At 42.4% G+C, this 21,522-nt stretch overlaps 1 protein-coding gene across 1 annotated transcript in view; it reads right to left on the bottom strand.

The window, feature by feature from the left end:
• Positions 1 to 8,702: 8,702 nt before the first annotated feature.
• LOC104014592 (ovostatin) overlaps positions 8,703 to 21,522 on the bottom strand; it is a 31,955-nt gene continuing 19,135 nt past the window's right edge. The window contains exons 22-35 of the mRNA XM_009467253.2: positions 21,195 to 21,246; positions 20,821 to 20,904; positions 19,672 to 19,848; positions 19,278 to 19,359; positions 18,238 to 18,394; positions 17,691 to 17,765; positions 16,090 to 16,255; positions 15,248 to 15,468; positions 14,589 to 14,804; positions 14,314 to 14,438; positions 14,032 to 14,122; positions 11,725 to 11,796; positions 10,374 to 10,476; positions 8,703 to 9,375 (exon numbers count right to left, since the gene is read on the bottom strand). Of these exons, the coding sequence (XP_009465528.2) occupies positions 9,323 to 9,375; positions 10,374 to 10,476; positions 11,725 to 11,796; positions 14,032 to 14,122; positions 14,314 to 14,438; positions 14,589 to 14,804; positions 15,248 to 15,468; positions 16,090 to 16,255; positions 17,691 to 17,765; positions 18,238 to 18,394; positions 19,278 to 19,359; positions 19,672 to 19,848; positions 20,821 to 20,904; positions 21,195 to 21,246 (1,674 nt within the window). The 3' untranslated portion in view covers positions 8,703 to 9,322. The remainder of the gene's footprint in view (positions 9,376 to 10,373; positions 10,477 to 11,724; positions 11,797 to 14,031; positions 14,123 to 14,313; positions 14,439 to 14,588; positions 14,805 to 15,247; positions 15,469 to 16,089; positions 16,256 to 17,690; positions 17,766 to 18,237; positions 18,395 to 19,277; positions 19,360 to 19,671; positions 19,849 to 20,820; positions 20,905 to 21,194; positions 21,247 to 21,522) is intronic.

Genomic DNA, 21,522 nt, shown 5'->3' with positions numbered 1-21,522 from the left:
CTATTACGCAAAGCAGTAGCAGAGCCCTGACTGTTCACACCTCTGAGGAAAGCCCCCCAGAGTCTCTCCTGTCATGTTCCCATGGACTGCAGCAGATAGATCCCATAGGAACGGCTGGAAGAAGTGGAAGCAGATGGGTGACCTTTTCTCACACTGCAAGTTAAAGGGGAGATTGATTCATGGTAGTTTTAAGGTTCTTGAGCATCTTTCTAACTATAGCAATCAGACTAAGAAAACATGACTCAGCTGACTTCTTTATAAGACAGCATGTCAATTGGGAACAAAACTTGATGGGACATTTTGCTGTGACAGCAGAGCCATGGGTCCTACCAGTCCTGCATAGGGGCTCAGCAGACTCCCAATCCTGCCAAAATCCAGGGAGGTGGAAAGGAAGATTCACACTGGCTTTGATAGGATCCAGACTCTAGAAATGGATGGGCACAGCAACACCGAAGCCCGTAAGAGGCGGCTCCCTGGAGCTGTGCTGAGTAGACAGAGTCCGTGTGATCTGCACTCCGGCTGCATTGGCAGCTGCACCCCAGGAGCTGCTCTGAGTTCAGAATGTTCTAACATTGCTTCATTAGAGATACACTGAGGATAAAAAAGTAAAGTCACGGTGAATATTCTTGCTTTATCTGGCAAAAACAAAATGCAGGAGCAGCTAGGCACTGTAGGATCCTTCATATGTGTTCTCTTTATAGCCTCCAGCATGCAAGGCCTCAGCCTCAACATAACGCTTTGCTGGCTTCCTGGACACTTTGCTGGCTTCTTGTTTCTTCTGGCTCCCCTTTGCTCTGACTTTCAGTCATTCTTTTTTCTTGCAGTATATACCAACAGACTTGTAGCTCTTTAAGCTGTTTTGTGAGCCCTCCACTGACACTGGCAGGACTTTATATTCCTGGAAGAGACGGAAAAGGTCTGGGTAACCCCATCAAACCATAAAAAGTCTAGAATTAGTTTGAAAAGAATTATTTAGCAAGCCTGCTAGTCATAAATTGTGTCTAAGACTGACTACAAATCATGAAGCATGTTTTCAGAAATGCACCTAATATCAGAACAGAGTGATCAGCTTGTTATTGAAATGGTTGAAAAGGCTGAAATTTTTCTGAATACCTTTGGCAATTCTTTCCATCACTTTATGTAGGGGCTGGCCTCTTCTGATAATCAAAGGTAAAATCACATACATCCAAGAAACAAGCAAGAATCTACCCCAGAACATTTTATTTAGTTTCAGTGCTCTGTGTCTTCTTCCTAAGTTTTACCTAATCTTCCTGGGCTACATAAATATGAAAGCTAGGGGCATGTATAGTTTCACTATTCCCACTGTTTACAGGATCACTTCTCAGATCGTGCTAGTCCGTGTCATCGCTGTTTGTTTGAGGTAAAAACAGTAGGAGCGTAACTCGAACAATGTTAAGTCACTGAATCCCCTCCAAGCATTCACATTCAACCCAACCAAGTGTCAACAAGAATGAAAAAAATCGTGAGACAACAATGAAAAAAGTAATGATAGATGACTAAGGGGAGCAATAAAGGTTAACGGAAAGAAAAACTGCAACTTAATTGCTGGAGACAAGTTGCAGAAATCAAGAAGAGTGAAACAGAACAAGAAATGCTTCATGTGTTTGCTCTGGGACAGGCTATTGAGTAGGGCAAATTTCTTTGCCATGAGTTCAGCAGAGCCTCCGGCACTCATCAAGAGCTTCCACAAGGTGCTGAAGGTTTCATACTGCTGGTCACTGAGTTGGAGGCATTTCATGAAGTCTTACCTGGCAACCAGATGTTGCTGCTAAAAGGATCAGCCTATCATTTAGGATTTTAAACAGACAGACCATTTCTTGGACTTGTTTTTATAGGAAAATATACATACACAGAAGACTAGTGCCTGTGTTCAAGCCAAAGAACAATATGTGTAAACAGTAAAATATACTGTGTAACAGTAAATATATTGTGTTTGGCACCTAATAAAATACTTGGCATTTTTGGAGATGGGAGATGACCCTTACCATTTTGTCTGATTGATTCACATGATCCTAAAAACTCAGTATGTGAAGTTCCTGTCAATTGTTGCATCTTTTCATCTGGAATTTTAACAAGAAAATCCTGTGGCTCAGGTTTCTGTGTATTTATTGCAGTCTCAAAGAGTGGTGAGGATTACTGCTCCTTCCCAGTGCTTTAGGTGTGGAACAAATATCTTCACAGGTGTTGTTGCAGGACACAGTGCAAAGAACATGGAAATGAGCCTTTTTATCGACTGGCTGAGATAGGACACAAAAGCTGCATCCTCTGCTTGTGGAAAAGGATGACATTAACATGGCTTCTACTGACTTGTCTGAAATATCAAGACTGAGAACCCTACTGCACTCCCAAATTGATCTCTCAGGCTTATGTGGCTTTTCTAGACATTTCTTCTGTACCTGCTCTGCATCTTTTATCTGTTCTTTACTTCACCACTTCAATTAAGATTTTCATCATTTCTTTCCACAGGAAGGAGTTCCCCTTTGGCAAGGCAATGCTAAGGGTTGGATGGCTCAGCTGTGTGAAGAGTTGAAACACATAAGGAAAGAAATTGTAGCGTACAACTGACTGAACAATAGCAAGGTGTCATGCTTGTTACTGCACGTAATAGGTTTCTGCTGTAGTCTGCTGTGCAACATCTCGTTTTTTTGCATCATTTAAAAATCAAGACTTTCTTACGGAGCTCATAAATCAATTCTAAGTAAAATTTCTTAGGTAGCGACATGTAAGGGGGAAGAACATGAAACAGCATAGCATGGAAGTAGCCAAATTTCCCAAATTTACTGCATGAGTTAGAGAAATATATACAGATAATATCACAGTGAACCCAGGCTAAACAGCCTCAAAGCTCTCTTTTTACCTCTGGCAAACAAATAAAATTAAAATCTCAATGCAGTAAGAGTGTGGGACATACATAGTTCAACTTGTCTGACTTGCATTGAGGTTAAGCAAATTCCTGAGTTCCTGCATCAGCAACTTTTCATGATGCAAGCGCCATGAGAAAAAATTTGGGTCACTAGTTGTGCTGGAGGTAAAAGAGTTACAGAAGTAAAAGAGTTACAGAGGTAAAAGAAGCCAATAAAATGCAGGTTTTGCTAGATACTGCTGGCATTGTCACAGCCACTCCCTCTCAGCCTAGTGTTTTGGAAATCTGTAGCAAAATTTAAATGCTGTGCTTTTGAAAGAATCCACATTTCATATCAGTTTCCATCTGACCAGGCTTGCAGTTGGTCATTCACTGGAATGGCATTAAACAAAGGCTTTTGTTTAACAGCAGGCTGAGTGTACACAGCTGAAGAAGGTGGATTGAACTAGCCTGACTGACCCCTCTTGAAGCTCACACAGTCTTTTCTGCTGACAGGGATGGGAGAGCAAGGGGGAGTCTGGGGTCACTGTAAAGCAGCTTGGCACCTTAACATCTTCAAAATCATAGCTGATTCCTCAGTGAGTGTTCTTCTGTAGCAAAAGTCACCCACAGGTCTCATGTAAACATGAAAACATTGCTTTCAGTGTGACTTTTTGGGTCAAGCATTTTACTCAGGGATTGCTTCTGATGGGAACAGAAACTCTGGGGATAGAACCTCTGGGTTTTGAGCAGAACTAGAAGAGGTGAAAACCACTCACCTCACTACATCCTTTTCTCAAAATGTCATTCTTTTTTCAAAAGGTAGAAACTCTCATCAATTGCACTGCAAGGAATTCCACCAGAATTGTCAGGGAAGAAACTACTCCTGTCCCTCAATAAAGCAAAACTTAAATTCAACCCAAAGAAAGCAGAGAGCTCTGTTCCCATATTTCTGTCCATCCTAAGGGGAGTACCCAAAAATATTGATGATGTGGCATGTTCTCATAAATATTATTTTATACAGTGCCCCTTCGGGCTCGCCTGCATGCACAGTGCTACCACATGAAAAGCTGCTACATGCTTTCAAATGCGAGGTGGTGTATTTAGAAAGCTGAGAGAGATGTCAGAGCATGGGCTCAGGTTCTCGAGGGTGTTAAGGCACTTAGCTCACATCAGCCAGGATCTAAATTCCCAGAGGGCCTTAGGGTCCTACGCCCAATTCTTCAGCTGTTTAGAGCAACTGTCCAGCTGCTTCCCAAGGTGTTCTAGGTCCTGGTGTTGCTGAATTGCTGAAGTCTGCTTTTTTGCCTGGATCTCAGTGCTGCTCTCCAGCTGAACACCCTCCTGCTAGCTGATCTGCAGAAACTCTTCCCCTGTCTCAGGTCTTCTCCAAATGCACATGAAAGGCACCCAGGAAGAGACTTCTGGGGGTTGTTATGTATGCTTGTGCCTCCACTGGGCTAGCTGCCCAATAGTAAGAGTGTTTGTCTGTGATAGAAATTATTTGTGAAGTCCCCTGTCTTTTTGGACAGAAGACCCGAGTCTGGGTGTCTTGACACAAGAGTCAGAGTAGCTGGTGGTGAAGCAGGCTATGGACACGTCTATTTAGGCCAGTTAAGCTGCAGATTTCAGCTTGTTCATGTCTTCCCCACCCAGTTTTGGGCAGAAGGATTTGGATTTGTCTGCATCTGTTGATGCATGACCAAGCAGAGACAGCTAGGACATGCCCAGAGCTGTTCTTTGGCCTCGGTGTATGAAACCATCTTCACAGAGAAGATTGTGGAAATGGCTGAAATTTGAGACCCAGCAGATACCAGGACCTTGTGGGGAGAGATGTTTAATTGTTTGGTAGACTGGGTTATTTTTACATGCTTCACGTCTTCAGAGCACAGCTCAAATTGTATACAACTTCATAGGACATGTGCGGAAATAGAAATGGATTTCCAAGGAGAAGAAAAGGAGGGACTTTCAGATGACTAGAAATGCCACATTTCACACTATTTCTCCTTCTAGATAGTACCTGGTATTCGGGAACCAAGGCTGTCACAGATTAGGTAGGACGCGCTGCCATTACCACCTTTGTGATCTGAGCAGAGACCAGAGCTCTCCAGCTTTGTTAAGTTGGGTCAGGACATTGTCTTTAGGTCCATAAACACAAGCAGGCAAATTATAGCAATGGAAAGCTAGACTTACCCTGTTGCTGGGATTTTGGATGGAGAGAGGGAGAGACCTAAGACTTGTTACAAGAAGTCAAACTCGAGACCACAGTTGTGACCCTAAGCAGGAGGCACTGAGCACACACAGAGGCAGGGCTGTTCTGTAAGAAGGTAAGTAGGGGTAGGAGGTGGAGTGCTGACACCTTGCCTGCTCAGCTTTCTGCAAAAGCTCCCAAGATTTGCAGCATGGCTCTCTGATGTAGCTGAGCTGTGTCCATGCCTTACTGAAAGGGACAGTGCATTTTTTCCTGCCTGCTTGCTACTGCTTCTCTGACCCCATGGTAAGCTTGTTCAAGCAGATAGAAGGAAGAAACATAATTTTTCCCCCTAAATCTTGTCAGTTTTGAGTTGGGTCCCTATCTCTGACCTGCTCTCTGTGAGGTCAAGTTGAGCACCACTCTAAGGGTCAGGAGAGCATGGATGGGAGCAAAGTCAGAAAAAGGTGAACAGGACCAAGACAACACCTACCTGTTAGGCTGGCTTAACTGCAACGTGATTTGGAGTCCCAGAGGACTGGGGTCCCATCTGTAGCTTCTCTAAAAAAAGCTTCTCTTTATGAAGTTGCAGCTTCCTGCCTTTGGCTTTTATCCATGAAGGTGCCTGAGCAGAGGATGGTTCACAAGGACTGTCTGACACAAGATCAGTGACTGTTTTTCCATCCCCATAATCCTTTCACCAACAGAGGTGGCAAGGTTTGTAATGAAGGGTATTGTATTTGACTAAATCAAAGACAGTCGTAATAACCCAACTTATATTGGAGCACAGGAACCTTACTGCATGTCTGAACTTGCAGAAAACTGAGCAACAAGCAAAGAAAGACCTGTACTGGGAGTAACAGACTGATGAGTAGGCTCCTTGTCTGTAGGTATGTGTACATATGCATATGTTAATGTGTGCCTGAGAGGAGAAAACCCCCTGCAGAAAAATATTGTTTCACACAATGTGGCTGGAAGTTCAGCATAGATAGTCCCTAGCATTGAGCTTTTGTTGGTCAGGGACAAGTGGCATATTATTGTCCTGGATGCAGCAAGAAAGGTGATGTCAGTAAGCCTTTGCTGACTTTTAGGCTTTAGGTTCTGGGATCTTATCTCAGTGGAAATACCTGGTGCTAAATCACTTTACAGTTTTTTTTAAAAGCATGTAAAAATTGGTGAAAGACAGAAAGAAGAAAGGAAGTTGGTTTGGGGATGATAGGTTATATTTTTACAGCTTTCATGTAAAATGTCCTTCATTTCTTTCTCTCCTACCCCTTGAATCTTTCCTTAGAGAACCTCCTGGATGACGGTGTTTTACAGTGCAATGAAGGACCTATGCATGACTGCTTTTGGCTGCAAGGAGAACTAACATTTAGTAAATTGTTTGGAACTACAACAGTAAGTGCAGTGCAGACCTGATGGACAGGTCAGCCTGGAGGTCTGGATGTCTTCTGTTGCCTAAGTCATGCATCTTGATACACTGCTCACAGTTGTACCTCATCTTACAGAGCTTGCATCCCTCAGACCAGTGCTGAGGTCCGGGGAAGACAGTGGAGATTCTTCCTTTGCAACTGTCTCCTGCTTTGAGTTGCAGGTTTCTACTGGGTGGTTCTGCTTAGAACAGGAGGTTTCATAGAATCATAGAATTGTTTAGGTTTGAAAAGACCTTTAAGATCATCAAGTCCAACCGTAACCCAGCACTCCCAAGTCCACCACTTAAACCATGTCCCTAAGCACCACATCTACCTGTCTTCTAAATACCTCCAGGGATGGCGACTCAACCACTTCCCTGGGCAGCCTGTTCCAGGGCCTGACTAACCTTTTGGTGAAGAAGTTTTTCCTAATATCCAACCTAAATCTCCCCTGGTGCAACTTGAGGCCATTTCCTCTTGTCCTATTGCTTGTTACTTGGGAGAAGAGACTGATCCTCTGCTTCGCTATGACCTCCTTTCAGGTAGTTGTAGAGAGCGATAAGGTGTCCCCTGAGCCTTCTTGTCTCCAGACTAAACAACCCCAGCTCCCTCAGCCACTTCTCATAAGACTTGTTCTCTAGACCCTTCACCAGCTTTGTTGCCCTTCTTTGGACACGCTCCAGCACCTCGATGTCCTTCTTGTAGTGAGGGGCCCAAAACTGAACACAGTATTCGAGGTGAACCTCATACAATTGGCCTCAGCCGATCAATCCAGCCTGTCCAGATCCCTCTGTAGAGCCTTCCTACCCTCAAGCAGGTCAACACTCCTGCCCAACTTGGTGTCATCTGCAAACTTACTGAGGGTGCACTGAAGCCCCTCATCCAGATCATCAATGAAGATATTGAACAGAACTGGCCCCAGTTCTGAGCCCTGGGGAACATCACTTGTGACCAGCCGCCAACTGGATTTAACTCCATTCACCACAACTCTTTGGGCCCGGCCATCCAGCCAGCTTTTTACCCAGCACAGCATACACCCATCCAAGCCATGAGCAGCCAGTTTCTCCAGGAGAATGCTGTGGGAAACGGTGTCAAAGGCTTTACTGAAGTCCAGCTAAACAACATCCACAGCCTTTCCCCCATCCACCAGGCAGGTCACCTTGTCATAGAAAGAGATCAAGTTAGTCAAGCAGGACCTGCCTTTCATAAACCCATGCTGACCGGGCCTGATCCCTTCATTCATTTGATGTCCTCCACAAGTCCCTTCCAAACTGACATTTATGTGCTTCTACAGCTTCCAAATTTCTTTTGCATCTTCATGGGATTACACTGAGCCTATGGGTCTGTCATGGCTGCCCCTTAGCACAAAGGTTCCCGCACTGCTCAGTGCAGTACAATTAGTTTCACTTGAGCCATATCTGGGCAAGCCTGACACCCTACTGAACAGTGCTCTCAGGGTGTACAAAGGGCTGCTTTTCTCCTACCACCTCCTGTGCTATTGTGTGGTCTGCCTCACAGCAGGCACATTGCTGTTGAGTAAGGTGTTTGCAGGAATCAAAATCTGCTCTGAGAAGCCCATTTTCATGATAATAAGCTAGTGTCTTCCAAGACTGTAACTAGGACTATGTCTAACACCCTGACTGAAGAAACAGCAGCTCAGTGGTATCATTCAATTGGCAGATGTTTGCTCAGATTGTTCTGGATATGTGGTTGGTTTCTGTGTCCTTCTACCAGTGTGATCTGGTCAGGATGAAGGTCATGTCAGGTCACTGCAGACTCTGAGGGACAGTAGCCACAGTGTGTGGCTGTCTGCTGTACCTGTTCACCAAATGCAGAAAGCACGACAGGAAATTTCTTGTTCTTTGCCACACCATCATAAGCTCCTTGTGGCTCTCTTCATTTTTCACTCCCTCCAAATTTTCTCATTTTGCTCCCTCCAAGGGCTCAATTGGATCCACCATTCCGTCCTAACCCCTTTTTGAAGAGTTCATGTGCTACAACTGTCTAGTTTCTCCCACTGTTAGGCTTTGGGTAGAAAGCTTCCGTCACGGAGGCCAGGGACCTTATCCTGTCTGTGCCACAAGATGTCACTGATGTCAGGATGTCATTGTCATTGATCGACCTGTCCAAGGTATGAATTTTTTAGCTTATGAAATACCTTACAGCACCCAGTTCTAGATACAGTAAGGAGTGGAGACTGGGACAAATAGCATTGCCAATCAGAAGGTTTTATTACAAAGAGCAGTAAAATATGAGATATTAATCTGAAGAAAAACTTTCTTTCACAGTAGAGGCAAAAACTGCATAAAAGTTACCTTCCTGTGACTAGAATTCTGACATCTGTAAATGATTCTGTTCAATCACTGAAAAAGGTGAGGATCAAAGTAATTTCTTCAGGATCTTCCTTCAGGATAAATAGAAAGACCAAAACAAATAAAACCTACAGAAGCAGCAGCAGCAGCAGATTATTCTCCTAATCTTGGCTTTCTTAAGAGGAATCTGTGGTCAAGAATATATGTTTCAGGAGTTTACCTATATACAAAGCTCCCACTGGAATATATGTCACGAGTTTCCAAAAAGATGGATGGTCAGGGTTAACAATTGCACAGTATCTCCCTTGTTAAGAAAAGAACTTTATCTGAAGTTTCTGATCCACACCGACCCCAAGATCTTATGAAGTGTGGGCCAGAATGGGTCATTCTGATCTACTGCAATTTGGGATTTGCTTATGCCTCATTCTTCTACGTGCTTTTCATTGCCCTCCCAGAAACAACCAAGTCTCTTATCCGCTTCTTCCTCTACAAATGCTTGCCTGATACCTTCTGAACCATTACCTCTTCTGGCACATATCTGATTTCAGTTGGAAGGTGGGGAGCAGGGTGTTTTGTATTCTGCAAGGGCATATTCATCTGGAAAGAAGAAAGGAAGATGACATTTGCATGAGAGTGAGAAATCATTCTGACCCCAGTCCATGTGCACCTGTGATTAACACATTATGAACCAGACAACAATTGATAAATTTTGTGGTAGTCTTCCAGCTATCAAAGCACTCAGTTGCAGGGGTGCACAGTCAGAGCCCAATGCAATCTTCTGGCTGTGTTTTTCTGTGACCGTGCACGATGTGGATCAGGTGGCAGAACATGTACTCCAGTCATGTTCTGGATACTCCAGTCAATTCTCTGGATACTGCTGCTCATCTGCTAGGATGCAGTTCCTGAAGTTTGTGCCAAGCTTGAGAAAAGCATGGGGGAACCTGAGCCACATTTTTGATAACATAAATTCCACAACTGGGTAATGTCTGATGCAATTTTAGTTCCTTGAAGCCAGATTGAGAAAGGTGTTCAGGCACTTAATTTTCTAGTTAGATGCTTAAACTTCTGTTGAGTTCAGTGAGATTGTCATTCCTGCTTAAGTATTTAAATTCTACTAAGGAACAGTTCGTTGACTGCAGCCTGCTATGGCAATATAAAGCAAAAATATGAGATAAGCCAGATCAGGGAAGTCAGGAACACTACTGCCTTTGAGTTATTGATTTTAACCATCGTGTTCCAACTGTAGAAAGAAAGTGGAGCCACTCTTCTTTCTGTATGTAGTTTTTAAGAAAGCAGCTCCTGAAGTATAACTTTCTAATCTGCTTGATGTTGAAATGAAGCAAGAAATGAAAAGACAGGAGGGCAGAAACTGTCTATGCTTCTGCAAACCCTTTGCAGTCTAGTAATCAAAAGGAGCACAATTGCTAGTTTGCTCTCCATTTGTCTCTCCTGAGAAACAAAGGCAGCAAATGCAGAAAAATGAAGAGAAGCTTGCATAGAGAGAGTAAGGGAAAATCCACTGTCTGCACCTTGCAAATGCTGAGATCAATACTTTGATTTTACAGGTTTTGCTCCAGCCTACTGAGGTCACCTACCTGTTTCGTAGTAATCGTACATATGTACTGGCACTGCTTTGATATCTGAGACAGCCAGGCTTTGCTCCACGCTGAAGGAGAAGCTGATTTCCTTCTGGGAGACCTGGAAATGGCAAGGCAAGAAAATGCATCAGACTTTTTCTTTTCATAGCTACTCCTGAGACTAAGGTTGAACAGATGCATTTCTGGGTCAGACTGTGTGACAAAGTGCCATTCTACAATTCTCTCGATTGTAAACTTGATGTCAAATGAGATAATTGTTTAAAAGCTGTTGCTAAATATGTTTTGTTGCTAAAATTGTGTGCTCTTTTCTTTCTTCCTCTTCATATTTCCATGTCCAGTTACCCCAGCCATTCCCTGGTTACTGCAGCTTTCAGCACATTGGCATTCATCCTCTCACTGAAAGCTGCCATTAGTTTCTTTTCTTGCCTTTTCCCAGTGAAAATCACCTTCAGCATCCCTATGAATCTTCTCCCCACTTTTCTCTCTTTAAACACACTGAACTCAAGATCCCCATCCTCCCCTGTGGTTCTGTTCCTCATTCCACACTCTTGCAGCCAAATGTCCCAAACTTTCCTCCTTGCTAATCTTTCTCAGCTTCAAGCTTTCTACTGCATGCCTGGGACTGTGCCCCTGCTCTCTTCTCCCTTTGTCCTTGTTTTTGTCTTGCTGATCTCTTTATAACAATGGAGCCATGGACGGGGCTCTGGAGAACTTTCTGCATCACTAGTGCTGTGCTGAGTAAACTTTTCACATCTCAACATCAGAGCTGCTCTGTGAATTAAGAATACTGACTCCAATCTTCCTTATCAGATCCTTGGAGACCAACTCATAAAAATTAGTGTTTGAGAGTAGATATTATTACTGTTTATTTTTGCTTTCTCTCTCCTTTTTCCTTCTTGGTATTTTAAGATCCCTTGTGTTTTGATTTTCATCTTTCTCCTTGCTCATTCCTTTTATTAATGACATTGATGTGGGAGGGCTATTCTTTTCATACAGAAAACTCTCTAAAAGGGAGGGGATGATACCGACACACTCTCAGATCAACTGATGAGAAGCATCACTTAGAGGCTGAAGAATATTATGTAGACTGGGAACTTTTGCAATGTGGAATGCAACTTAGCTAGCTATGTTTGTGAAATACAGCATTCTTCACAAAAAGTAATAACAAATACATATGTCTTCACTGTAGACTACCACTACTGTGTATACATAGTTGATGTTGGACTGAATGAAGTCCCTTTATGTCTTTAAGACATATGTATTGCTAATCTGCTGTTAATGAGATTGTTCTTTTATCTGTTTTAAACTTCCCATTTAATAAAACCAGAAAGAAACCTCTCAAGCTTACCTTCTGAAGGTAGAAGAGGATGTGGTTGTTCTTGATGTCTACATGATCCACAACAGAATTCTGGTACTGAAGCTTTAAATAAGGCAAATGTTAGCAATGTTAACATAGGAGACTTGCCAAGGAGACTTACAAATAACTATTTGATAGCAAAATATGTTTAAAGCGTCTGCCATGCTCCTGTTATGCCACCCTGACCTCTCGTGGCCAAGATAAGAAATTCAAGTTGACTATTTTCATAAGACCAGTGCACACCAATCACAATGGAAAATAATTTTACTAGTCAGCTTTGCTGTGTGTGACTTTTATCATTAAGAGTACTCTTATTTCAATAAAAATTCACAATTACACGACCATTTCTGCAGCTCAAGTTGACTCACTTTCTAGTGCATTGTACATTTTAAAAACCAAAGCTTTAAAAAGGTTTTAGAAAAACACGAGTAAAATTATTTTACTATAAAAATGCACAAAAAAAATTCCAAATGTTAAAAAACAGCTATTTTTTCCCATACATATAAAGAAGAGTACATATAAGGTACATATAAAGTACATATAAGTACATAAAGTATATGTAGAGGACATATAAAGAGGAGTAGGATGCCAAACAGTGTAACATCTCAATGGAAAAATCTTCCAAAGAAAAATTATGAATTTCATACAGTTCTAGTCAAAAAAAGAAATTCAGACCTGAATGCTGAATGGTTATAAACCCACCTAGCTATGAGCAGACTCTACAACAAATTGCATCCTTCCTTTTATCTATTTGAAGATTAAGGCTCATGGCTTGAAGGTAATGCATCTGTTGCAGAACCTGAATTGCACTAGGAACTGAAATGAAGTGCTTATCAATGCTCTCCCCAGAATTGTCATCATTGTGACCAAATTTTTGGATAACAAAGGAAGAGCAATGCCCACTTTTTCTTTGTTAAACTGTGCTGTAGAGGAAGGAATAACCTTGTCAAAGGGATAACATTGCAAAATGCCCATTTGAGCAATTTATGGCAGAAGTATTTCTTGCATAGAATCTGTTAGGTTGTGTAATTAAAGGCTCATCCACACAAACACAAAGGAGCACAGAGTAAACAGGTTAGTAGTGGTCAGTACATTTATCTGGCCATGCCCTGTCACCATAGTCTCTCCTCTCCTCTTATTAAACCCTGTTCCTGATTATTTTCCTGGGTGAGGAGCTCTCTGTTCCATGTGCATGTGTGAATATGGAATGCAAGACACCAAAGAGGGGACCACGGATCACAGGGACCATGCATCTGGGGTGCCAGCATCTTGAGAGACCAGACTTCAGGCCTGCTGTGTATGTCAGTGCATGGTCGCTAGTGACTATAAAGCTGGACTAGCTGGTGAGTAAGTTAATTGGCTTGGCAGCCACCTACTGAAGCAAGCATAAGTCTGGGTCAAATATTGAAGATACCAGAGGATCTGAATTGGCTACAGGAGGGACCAGGAGGTCCAAGCCTGTTACTGGAGAGACCTAAGGTCTTGGGGACAGATACTGGTCAGGCCGTTGGGCTGGACCAGCTAGCAGAGACTCATTTGCGTGTTTGTGTGTGTGTATGTGTCTGCATGAGGCAACTGGAAGACCAGGGGATCCAAGCCCAGCTGCTGCAGAGACTGCACATCTAAGGCTGGTTACTGCAGGTACCCACCATGCATGTGTGTGGGTGCTGGGGGGCTCAGTTCCATCCACTGGAGCGGGGCTTTGGCCTCGAGGACACATAATGTCCAGGTGCCAGCGACTGGGTGGAACAAGGATCCAGGGGCAGCTACTGGGCAGACTGAGTGTCTGAAGTCAGCTACCAGAGGGATCCACGTTGTGTATTTGCATGTATATATGTGCATGTGTATACATACATACATGTATTTTTTTATGTTTTCCACAAATGGGCTTTCAGTCTCATCAGCCAGAAAGGGGAACAGGATAAGGCCATTTGTGCTATCTGTGTTTGTGTATGTGCTGTCTTTTCTGTCTTTGTTGATCTGTGTGGCCAGCCGGGTATATATGTATATATGTATAATGTGCATACCTGGCTATTGGGAATACACACTCAGCCTTGCTGTTGGCTGGACCTGGGGATATGAAGCTGCAGCAATTTCACCTCTGTTGGACTACTGGATTTGGCAGCTGCTAACAGATTTGTCTTCAACAGATGAACATCTACAAGTCTGAGACACACAGTATGTGACAGAAGGCTACGCCCAGGGACTTTGCAGAATTCCCATTTGCTAATCAGAGACTATTTTTATCAACTTTCTATGTTTTCAAGGTTTACCATTCACTTTGCTCCCATTCTTTACCTTTTTCAGGGAAGATCTTACAGGAATAAAACCTGACAGCATCTTCACATCAATAATAGCCATGTTGGAGACTTTGCGGTTTCCTGTGTAACTAAAATGAGAAAAGTTTTGTTAGTCTGGTCTGCAAGTGGAGAGACCGGTGAATGACATTTTCAGCTCCCAATGATCCTGTTTGTCTTCCTGCAGCTGCACAGTAGCAGTTAAATGCCTGTACTTAAATCCTTCCCTGGATGCTTTACCAAACTGTGAATGCAAGGAGGTAGGTCAATAAGAAAAAGTTACCTGGCAGAGACGACAAGGTCAAACTTTGGTGGGAAGTCGCTTGTGCAGGATACATTGGCCGGCCGTACGGAGAGAGAAAATCCTGCAACTTTCTTTGGCAAATGGACATTGTATCTCAGGGTGGTCTAAAAGAGATGGGAAGTGTGAGATGGTCACAGACTTAGAGGCTTTTGTGGCTTTGGCATGAGGTATGGAGGGGAATAAGGTATGGAGGGGAATGAGGTATGGGGGACTTAGTTCTCAGAGGGGTGATGCTGAGTTTCCAGTTTGCTTACCTGCAGATAGACACATCCAGTGCCATTCACTTCCACACTGTAATTCCCTGGAATAGTGGGTAAGGAAGCCTGCTGCAGTAAGAAGCGATTCTTGTCATTCACATGGAAAGTCTTACTGGGGGACTCCATGAAGTTGACTTTGACTGTGTTAAGAATTTTTTTAGAGAAGGTGAGGTATCCATACTGGGCTAAAGCTTGGAGAGCAACAACGGTGTCCTGAAAAGAACAACATGATCTCTAATTAGATAGATACCCAGCTGTAAGATGGTGCATGATATTAGCACAACTCCTATTTCCCTGATGCTTTGTCAGTGCTCATAAATGGAGGGGGACTTTGCAAAGAGCTAAGCAGACGAGATACAAGTTCTGGGGCAACAGATTTGAATTATACCAGAAAATCTGGGATAATGCTGTGTCAACAGTGACTGCTGTCTACTGCTAACTTGAAACTCAGGTAAATTCCCATTTCCAAAAACTAAAATATGTACGAAGTGGCCTATGAAGAGCATGATGTGCCCTGACAAGGAGACTTATGCGAGCACCATTTATCAAATATTATTCAAATGAATATGCAGTCAGGAAGATGTCATACTATCAAGATCCAGCTTGCAGGCTGGACTGCCCCCAGAAGCTTTCTTTTTACCACACCCATTTGTCACCTGGCTGGAGGAGAAACCGCCATACGGATTCTGTTGTTTGACAAGCCAGTGCACAATGCGAGAAATGTAAGATAAGTCTTCTGGAGTGAGTTTGGCTTTGTTGAGCAAAGCCAGGAGTGCATAGCTGGTCATTTCAATCTCAGCAGAAGGGGCACGGGAGTAGAAGACAGGGAAATGTTCTGCTGGTGGCTTATTTTCTCTCTGCCAATGAACTGAACCACCTGAAAACAGAAAAGTGGGGTGCAAAAAGGATGGAAAAATTACTTGCTGGTTAATTCACTACAGTATCATGTGGGAGATAGGCATACAATTCCCTCCTGCCTTTACCCAGAAGTTTTTTCAGCCATCAGTGTCCTGAACTGGATAAGTTTTAGTTCCAGGATGGAAAAGAAAACAGGAAGGGCTGAAAAGGGAATTAATAAAAGGGGGCTGTGTAAGTCAAAGAGGGGTTGAAGTGAAGGCAGTGCAACAGAAGGATGCTAAGGCAGTCACGGACTGGAGCATGTGACATAGTCAAGGGAACTGGATTTGTTCAGTGTGTAGAAGAGGAGGCTAATGGGGAAACTAGGTACAATCTTCCACTATCTTGGACTGAGACTTCCAGAGGTCTCTCTGCACCTGCATTATTTCATAATTCTAAGAATATCAGGCCACAGCTCAATCTTTCGTGAAGCCAAAAGAGACAAACAGAGAAGTTCATAGAGACAAATTCAGTAGCATAGCAGTCATGAAATGGGAGGGGAGCAGCATGAATGAGAAAACTGTACATCAGAATAGCTTACATCATACCACAGGCCATTCTATTAGCTGTATTGCCTGTATCATGGCCATATTGCACTTACCATCTCTGGTAGCTGCCTTGTCCAGCTCTTCAAGGAAGAATTGATGTCTTTCCTCTTTGTCAGCTAAGCCATAAGCATAGGCAAAGAGGGCCTGGTTATACAGGTTGTGGACCCCGTTGCCAAATGCAGTCTCCAAACAGTTCATGCCACTCTGAATGACAGGATGCTAGTAATGCAAAACATAGTGGTGTTGTCAGGTACTTGGATTTGTGTCTCAGCTTCTCTTTAAATACTTCCATCACTGCTTAAGCTGCCATCAGTGACCCTTCATGCTAAAAATATACATGATCCATGGCATGTTTAGGGGCCTACAGTGTGTATCCTGTAAAAAATGCCCTTCTAGTGGTGCTGCCTTCTTTCTGCATTTAGAGGCAGCATGGCTGGACTAACAAAGCACTGGTTCTTTTCCTGACTTGTGAGATGACCTTATGCAGGTGAATCTTTTGTCCCTTTGTTGCTTTACCTCTAAAATGTGGATCATTTTTACAGAACTACATAAAGTGTATTGAAACCTCATGTGAAGCAGGATCTCTCAGATGGTTATTATTATTCATTTGCTAGCTATAGCTATCAAGATAACTCTTCAGTCCTTTTAGCCTTGCAGACTATCTCTGTGAGCTCTACTTCAGCTCAGAGATCACCAGCACACTACTAACCATGTCCTGTCTATGCGGCTTCACTTATAGATGTGGCACCAAGTTTTGGAGCTTCTTATGAAGATACTGGGAACTAAATTCGTGTTGCTGAAGAATGGTTTGATTCTGCACAATGTTTTTATCCTGCCGGTCTCAGGTACTTAAATGGTGCCCCATATCACAGTATCTCAGGGACCTGCAAAACTCAGCATGCCTAGAACATATTTGTCAGATTGGGAACAATTCTCATCTTCCCCATTTTACAAAGAACAAAAAATCAGCAAAAAAACAGGGTCTCAAGGATATGCAGGAAGTGTATTACAGAGAACAGAACTTGATTCTCATTTTCTCATGCCTAGCAAGTATTCCAACCGGCAGCTCATCGTTTCCTTCCATGAGTCCCCATCCTTGAAGGTATTTAAAAGATGTGTAGATGTAGTGTTTAGGGACATGATTTAGTGGTGGACTTGGGAGTGCTAGGTTAACGATTGGCCTTTTCCAACCTAAATGATTCTATGATTCTATTCTATTAACAATGACATAGAGAAATGGAAACACAGCTTGGATCTAAATGCACAGACAGAGTTTGTAGGACTGAAGATTTGGATAGCTTGGACTTTGGACTGGGCAAATTCAGAGAAAATTACAAACTGGGCTCTGGATGAAGTGGGCAAATTCAGTCTGGACTTTGCACCTACATAGACTACCATTGTTTAACACAACTGGATTCCTCAGGGATTTTTCAAATTAATCCATAGAAACTGGATACATAGCTGATCTGTAACACTCATCAAATACTTATGGTAACTGCAGGGTTCTGGAAACGGATTTCCTCAGTTGACCCTACTGTCCTACAATCAGTATTTGCCACATTGTTAAAGAATACGGATGTGAGGACTATAACTTGTGCACTGTTTGACAAATGGCTGACTGGACTAATAGAGCATAACAGCATCAAATACCTACCGCAGCAGAGTGTCCAGCCTCCAGCAACGCTGCCACAACATAGGCTGTGAGTGAGTATTCACCTTCTTCTCCACCCTGAAGTAAACACAATCAAAGAACAGGTCAGTACAGATGTCCCAGAAAGAAGCAAAATATGAATTAATTCATAGTTCAGATACCAGTTAGATTTGAGATCAGAAGTAATTTCTGTCTCCCTGTGTGCACAGGAACAAGAAAGATCAAGTTCACTCAGGATAAAGCCAAAATTATTTCATGAATTTTCTTAGCTTTTGCACACATGCAATAAAGCACATTACAGCCTGTGGCTGAACACAGAATGCAGTGGTGGAAAATAAAACCTGAGACTTCTGACTAAGAAAGTTCTACTTGTTTCTACCTCATCATCAATAGCAGACATAAGAATCATTCCCTGCTTGTATATGAGAGACACGAGAGAACAGTACTAGGAAGAGTAAGGGTGTAGTGATAGGCTTGTGTCTGGCAGAAATGATCCAAATCAATCCCAATGCCAGGACTGGAATTTTGGGACTATACTTGTCTCAGTTACCTTCAAAGCATTGTTGAAATGTGACCCAGCATTTTCAAAGCAGCCATCTGACTTCTGCTTGCTTGCCAGCCAGATCAAAGTTTGAGACTGGACATTGTCGTCGATGTAGATGTAGCGTCTGGCTTGTGCAAATGACTTGTACACAAAGGCAGTGAGCCTGCAGGTAAACCAGAAACAGAAAGCAGGTAAGATATGAACAAGACCACGAAGGTTTACCAGTGACTGGATATGCATAGAAAATGACATAAACCGAACACCATAATGTCCGAGGTAAAAGAAACAAGGGTTTTGTAAGTTTTAAATAAATAAGACAGTTAAAATCCTGGTATTAAAAACTGACATGAGGTTTCTCCATTTTTGTGCTGAAACCATTATTTCAGAGCAGGGCTAAAGTATAGACACAGCTTGATGACTGATGACAGTAATTTCTAATCTTAATTAATAGAATTATGAAATAAACTAGGTGGGAAGGGACCTCTGGAAGTCTCCAGTCCAACCACCTGCTTAAACTAGGGCCACCTTCAAAGCTCAGTCAGGTTGCCCAGTCTCTTGTCTGATCATGGTGTGAAAATCCCCAGGGATAGAGATATCCATATCCTCTCTGGGCATTTGTCTCAGTGCTGCAGCCTTCTCCTGGGGAAGATTTTTCTTTCCTTCTACCCAGTTGGAGTTTTTACTGTTGCAACTTGAGTAAGGACAAACTCTTGTCTTTACTCTGTGCACTCCTGACAAGAGTCTGACTCTGGCTTTTCTACAGTCCCCATCTAGGTAGTGGAAAGCTTTGCCTAGGTTTCCCATTAGGCTCCTCTTCTACAGGCCAAACAAACACAGTTCATTTAGCCTACCCTTGAACATTATGTACTCCAGCCCCCAAACATCTTATCATCCTTCAGTTTATTAATCTCTCCTTTACTAGGGGACGGAAAATTAATTGAGCTATATCCATATAGTTTATTAAAAATAAGAATCACTTAATACTTTGATCATTTTTCAAAGCCTAAAGATCCTGTGCTAGGGAAAAAGAAAGTGTCATCACTTACCATACACTCCCTTCACTATCTCGTGTCCCAAAGGAGCTGTAGGATCCATCCCGGTGTTTGTATGATAGCTGGTTTTGGTACCCTGAAAACACAATAAAGAAAACATATTTTCTAATACAAAAAAGGACTAGTTCTGCTGTTCATTCAACTGAAGCAGTAAGACTTTTGGATTTAAAATTAATTAATGTATGTCTAGTGAATAATGTTAGCCACTATGAATTATAGCTGCTTTTGCTCCTGGAAGTACGACGTGCTTCTTTGGGGTGCTGTCATTGCCTGCTCCTATGCAATAAACGTGGTGCTAGAATTCAAAGATCAGTGTTCACCATGTAGAGCCTTAGAGTTCAATGCACACAATCACAATATTAGACGGAAAAATCTGAAAGCCTCTCACCTGTGGATAAATATCCAGTACCCTTGACTCTAATCTCTTCAGTCAGTTGCCCAGTCTTATTCAGATAATCCAGGGCATAGATGTTGGGTGTGAACAATGCCATGTTCTGTTCTCCGCAGCCATAAGGCATATGGAGGAGGTTCTCCATGTTCCTCAGGGCTGTACCCAAAATGTCTCCTGAAGAATGAAAGAGATAAGAAGTCAGCTCAATTCAAACATGTTTTTATTACACAGCACTATACATTGCTTTATATTACCTTATTATGAACTGAAGGGCAATGACAAATATAGACAGTAACCAAAGACACAGCTTAGAAGAAATGCTGAAATGCCCCCATTTTTTATTTTTTATTTTGATGCTGGACACCTGGGAGAAACTGAGAATTTGAGAAAAAACTGAGCACCAATACTGGCTAGCATGGGTTCTGAGAAAGAGCTATGAACCCTTAGAAGGGTTAGACTTCCCTGCCCTTTACAACCTGCTTCCTGTTTTGTGCGTACATGTGAGAATGCTATGTGGGGTATGATGCTGATGGGCTACAGAGGCTGTGTTGCACAGTATCAGCACACCTCACACTGACCCAGGCATGCAAAACAACTGGGTTTAGAAAGCAGTCTGAGTTCAGAACCTGAAAAATTTTTCACTGAAGAGAACTGTCAGTCTTAATAATGACTTTAAGATTAGTAGAGTTGATTGGGACCTGAAAGTCTTATTCTATGGGAACTTACAGACTGACAAATGTTTTTCATTATGCAAAAGCATAAGTTTGAAATTATGCAGTCAGCAAAATTCTGAAGTCTTCTTTCCAAGAAATTAAAATAATTTTTTTCAAAGAAAGAAGTCTGCCTTATCTTACTTTTCAGCTGAATTAACTGTTTTACTATACAGAACAGGATATGCTATTGCAGTATAATGTGAAATGCAATATAAGTTGAAATAGTTTGCTATTTTGTCCTTTTTTGATACGAGAGAATTCGGAGCAACTTTTGTCTTTCACTGCCATTTTGCAAAGTAGTAAATGTTTCTTCCAAAATCAAGATTATTTTCTGAACTTTACATTAGTTTTGCAGATGTATACATGATGACACTTGGTGCAGCACAAGAGAAATGCCATTTACTTTTGTTTTTAGTCTAAGTACTAAACTTACCAATGACAGAAAAATAAGCTCTGGCCGATCCCTGCACTAGGTTTCTTGGCAGTATGAGAGACACTGGTTCAGAAATTGTTATGCCTGATGAGAAAATGTTACAACAACAATTGTTAAGATAATCTTTTTTCCAGAAGTCTTCACTTTGTAAGCATTACTATAGTGACTGCTATGATCTGCAGTCTGGGTAAAGAAAATACTGCAGAGACTTGCCCAATGAGTCAAAGGTATCTCTGAAAATCCTGAATTGTAGCCCTGCACCTTGGCACCCTCTTTCCTCCCCTGGAAGGGTCTCTTGTTTTGTAAGGCAAAACCTACAAGAGAGTGGGGCAGTTCCACTGACTGCCTGGAATGAATGAATGAATTCACCTTACCTTTCGTACAGATGAGGGAGCTCTGAGTCAATTCCTTTTTAATACCTTCAGGCTGTTTGATTGCAAGAAAATGGTCAGGAAGTGGAAGAAAAGTGTAGAACATCACCATGAAACCGTGACAATTTAACAGAGTAAAACAGTGTGTGGATGTGGCTATCCAGACAGTGCACCCGTTGTACCCAGTCCTACCCTATCTCCACTAGAAGATCTCTTGGTCCATGGCTCCCTCTCTCTTCTACCCAATACCCTGTCCAGAGCACATTCCTTCTTAGAAAGTAATTATAAAATAGACATTTCGAGCCTGTGAGAGGGACTCTGTCCAACTAAT

The sequence above is a fragment of the Nipponia nippon genome, unplaced genomic scaffold (genome assembly GCF_047370975.1).
Source record: "Nipponia nippon isolate SJK-2023a ecotype South Korea unplaced genomic scaffold, ASM4737097v1 scaffold_3, whole genome shotgun sequence".
In the NCBI taxonomy this organism is placed as follows: Eukaryota; Metazoa; Chordata; class Aves; order Pelecaniformes; family Threskiornithidae; genus Nipponia; species Nipponia nippon.
This window is presented reverse-complemented; position numbering and strand designations above follow the sequence as displayed.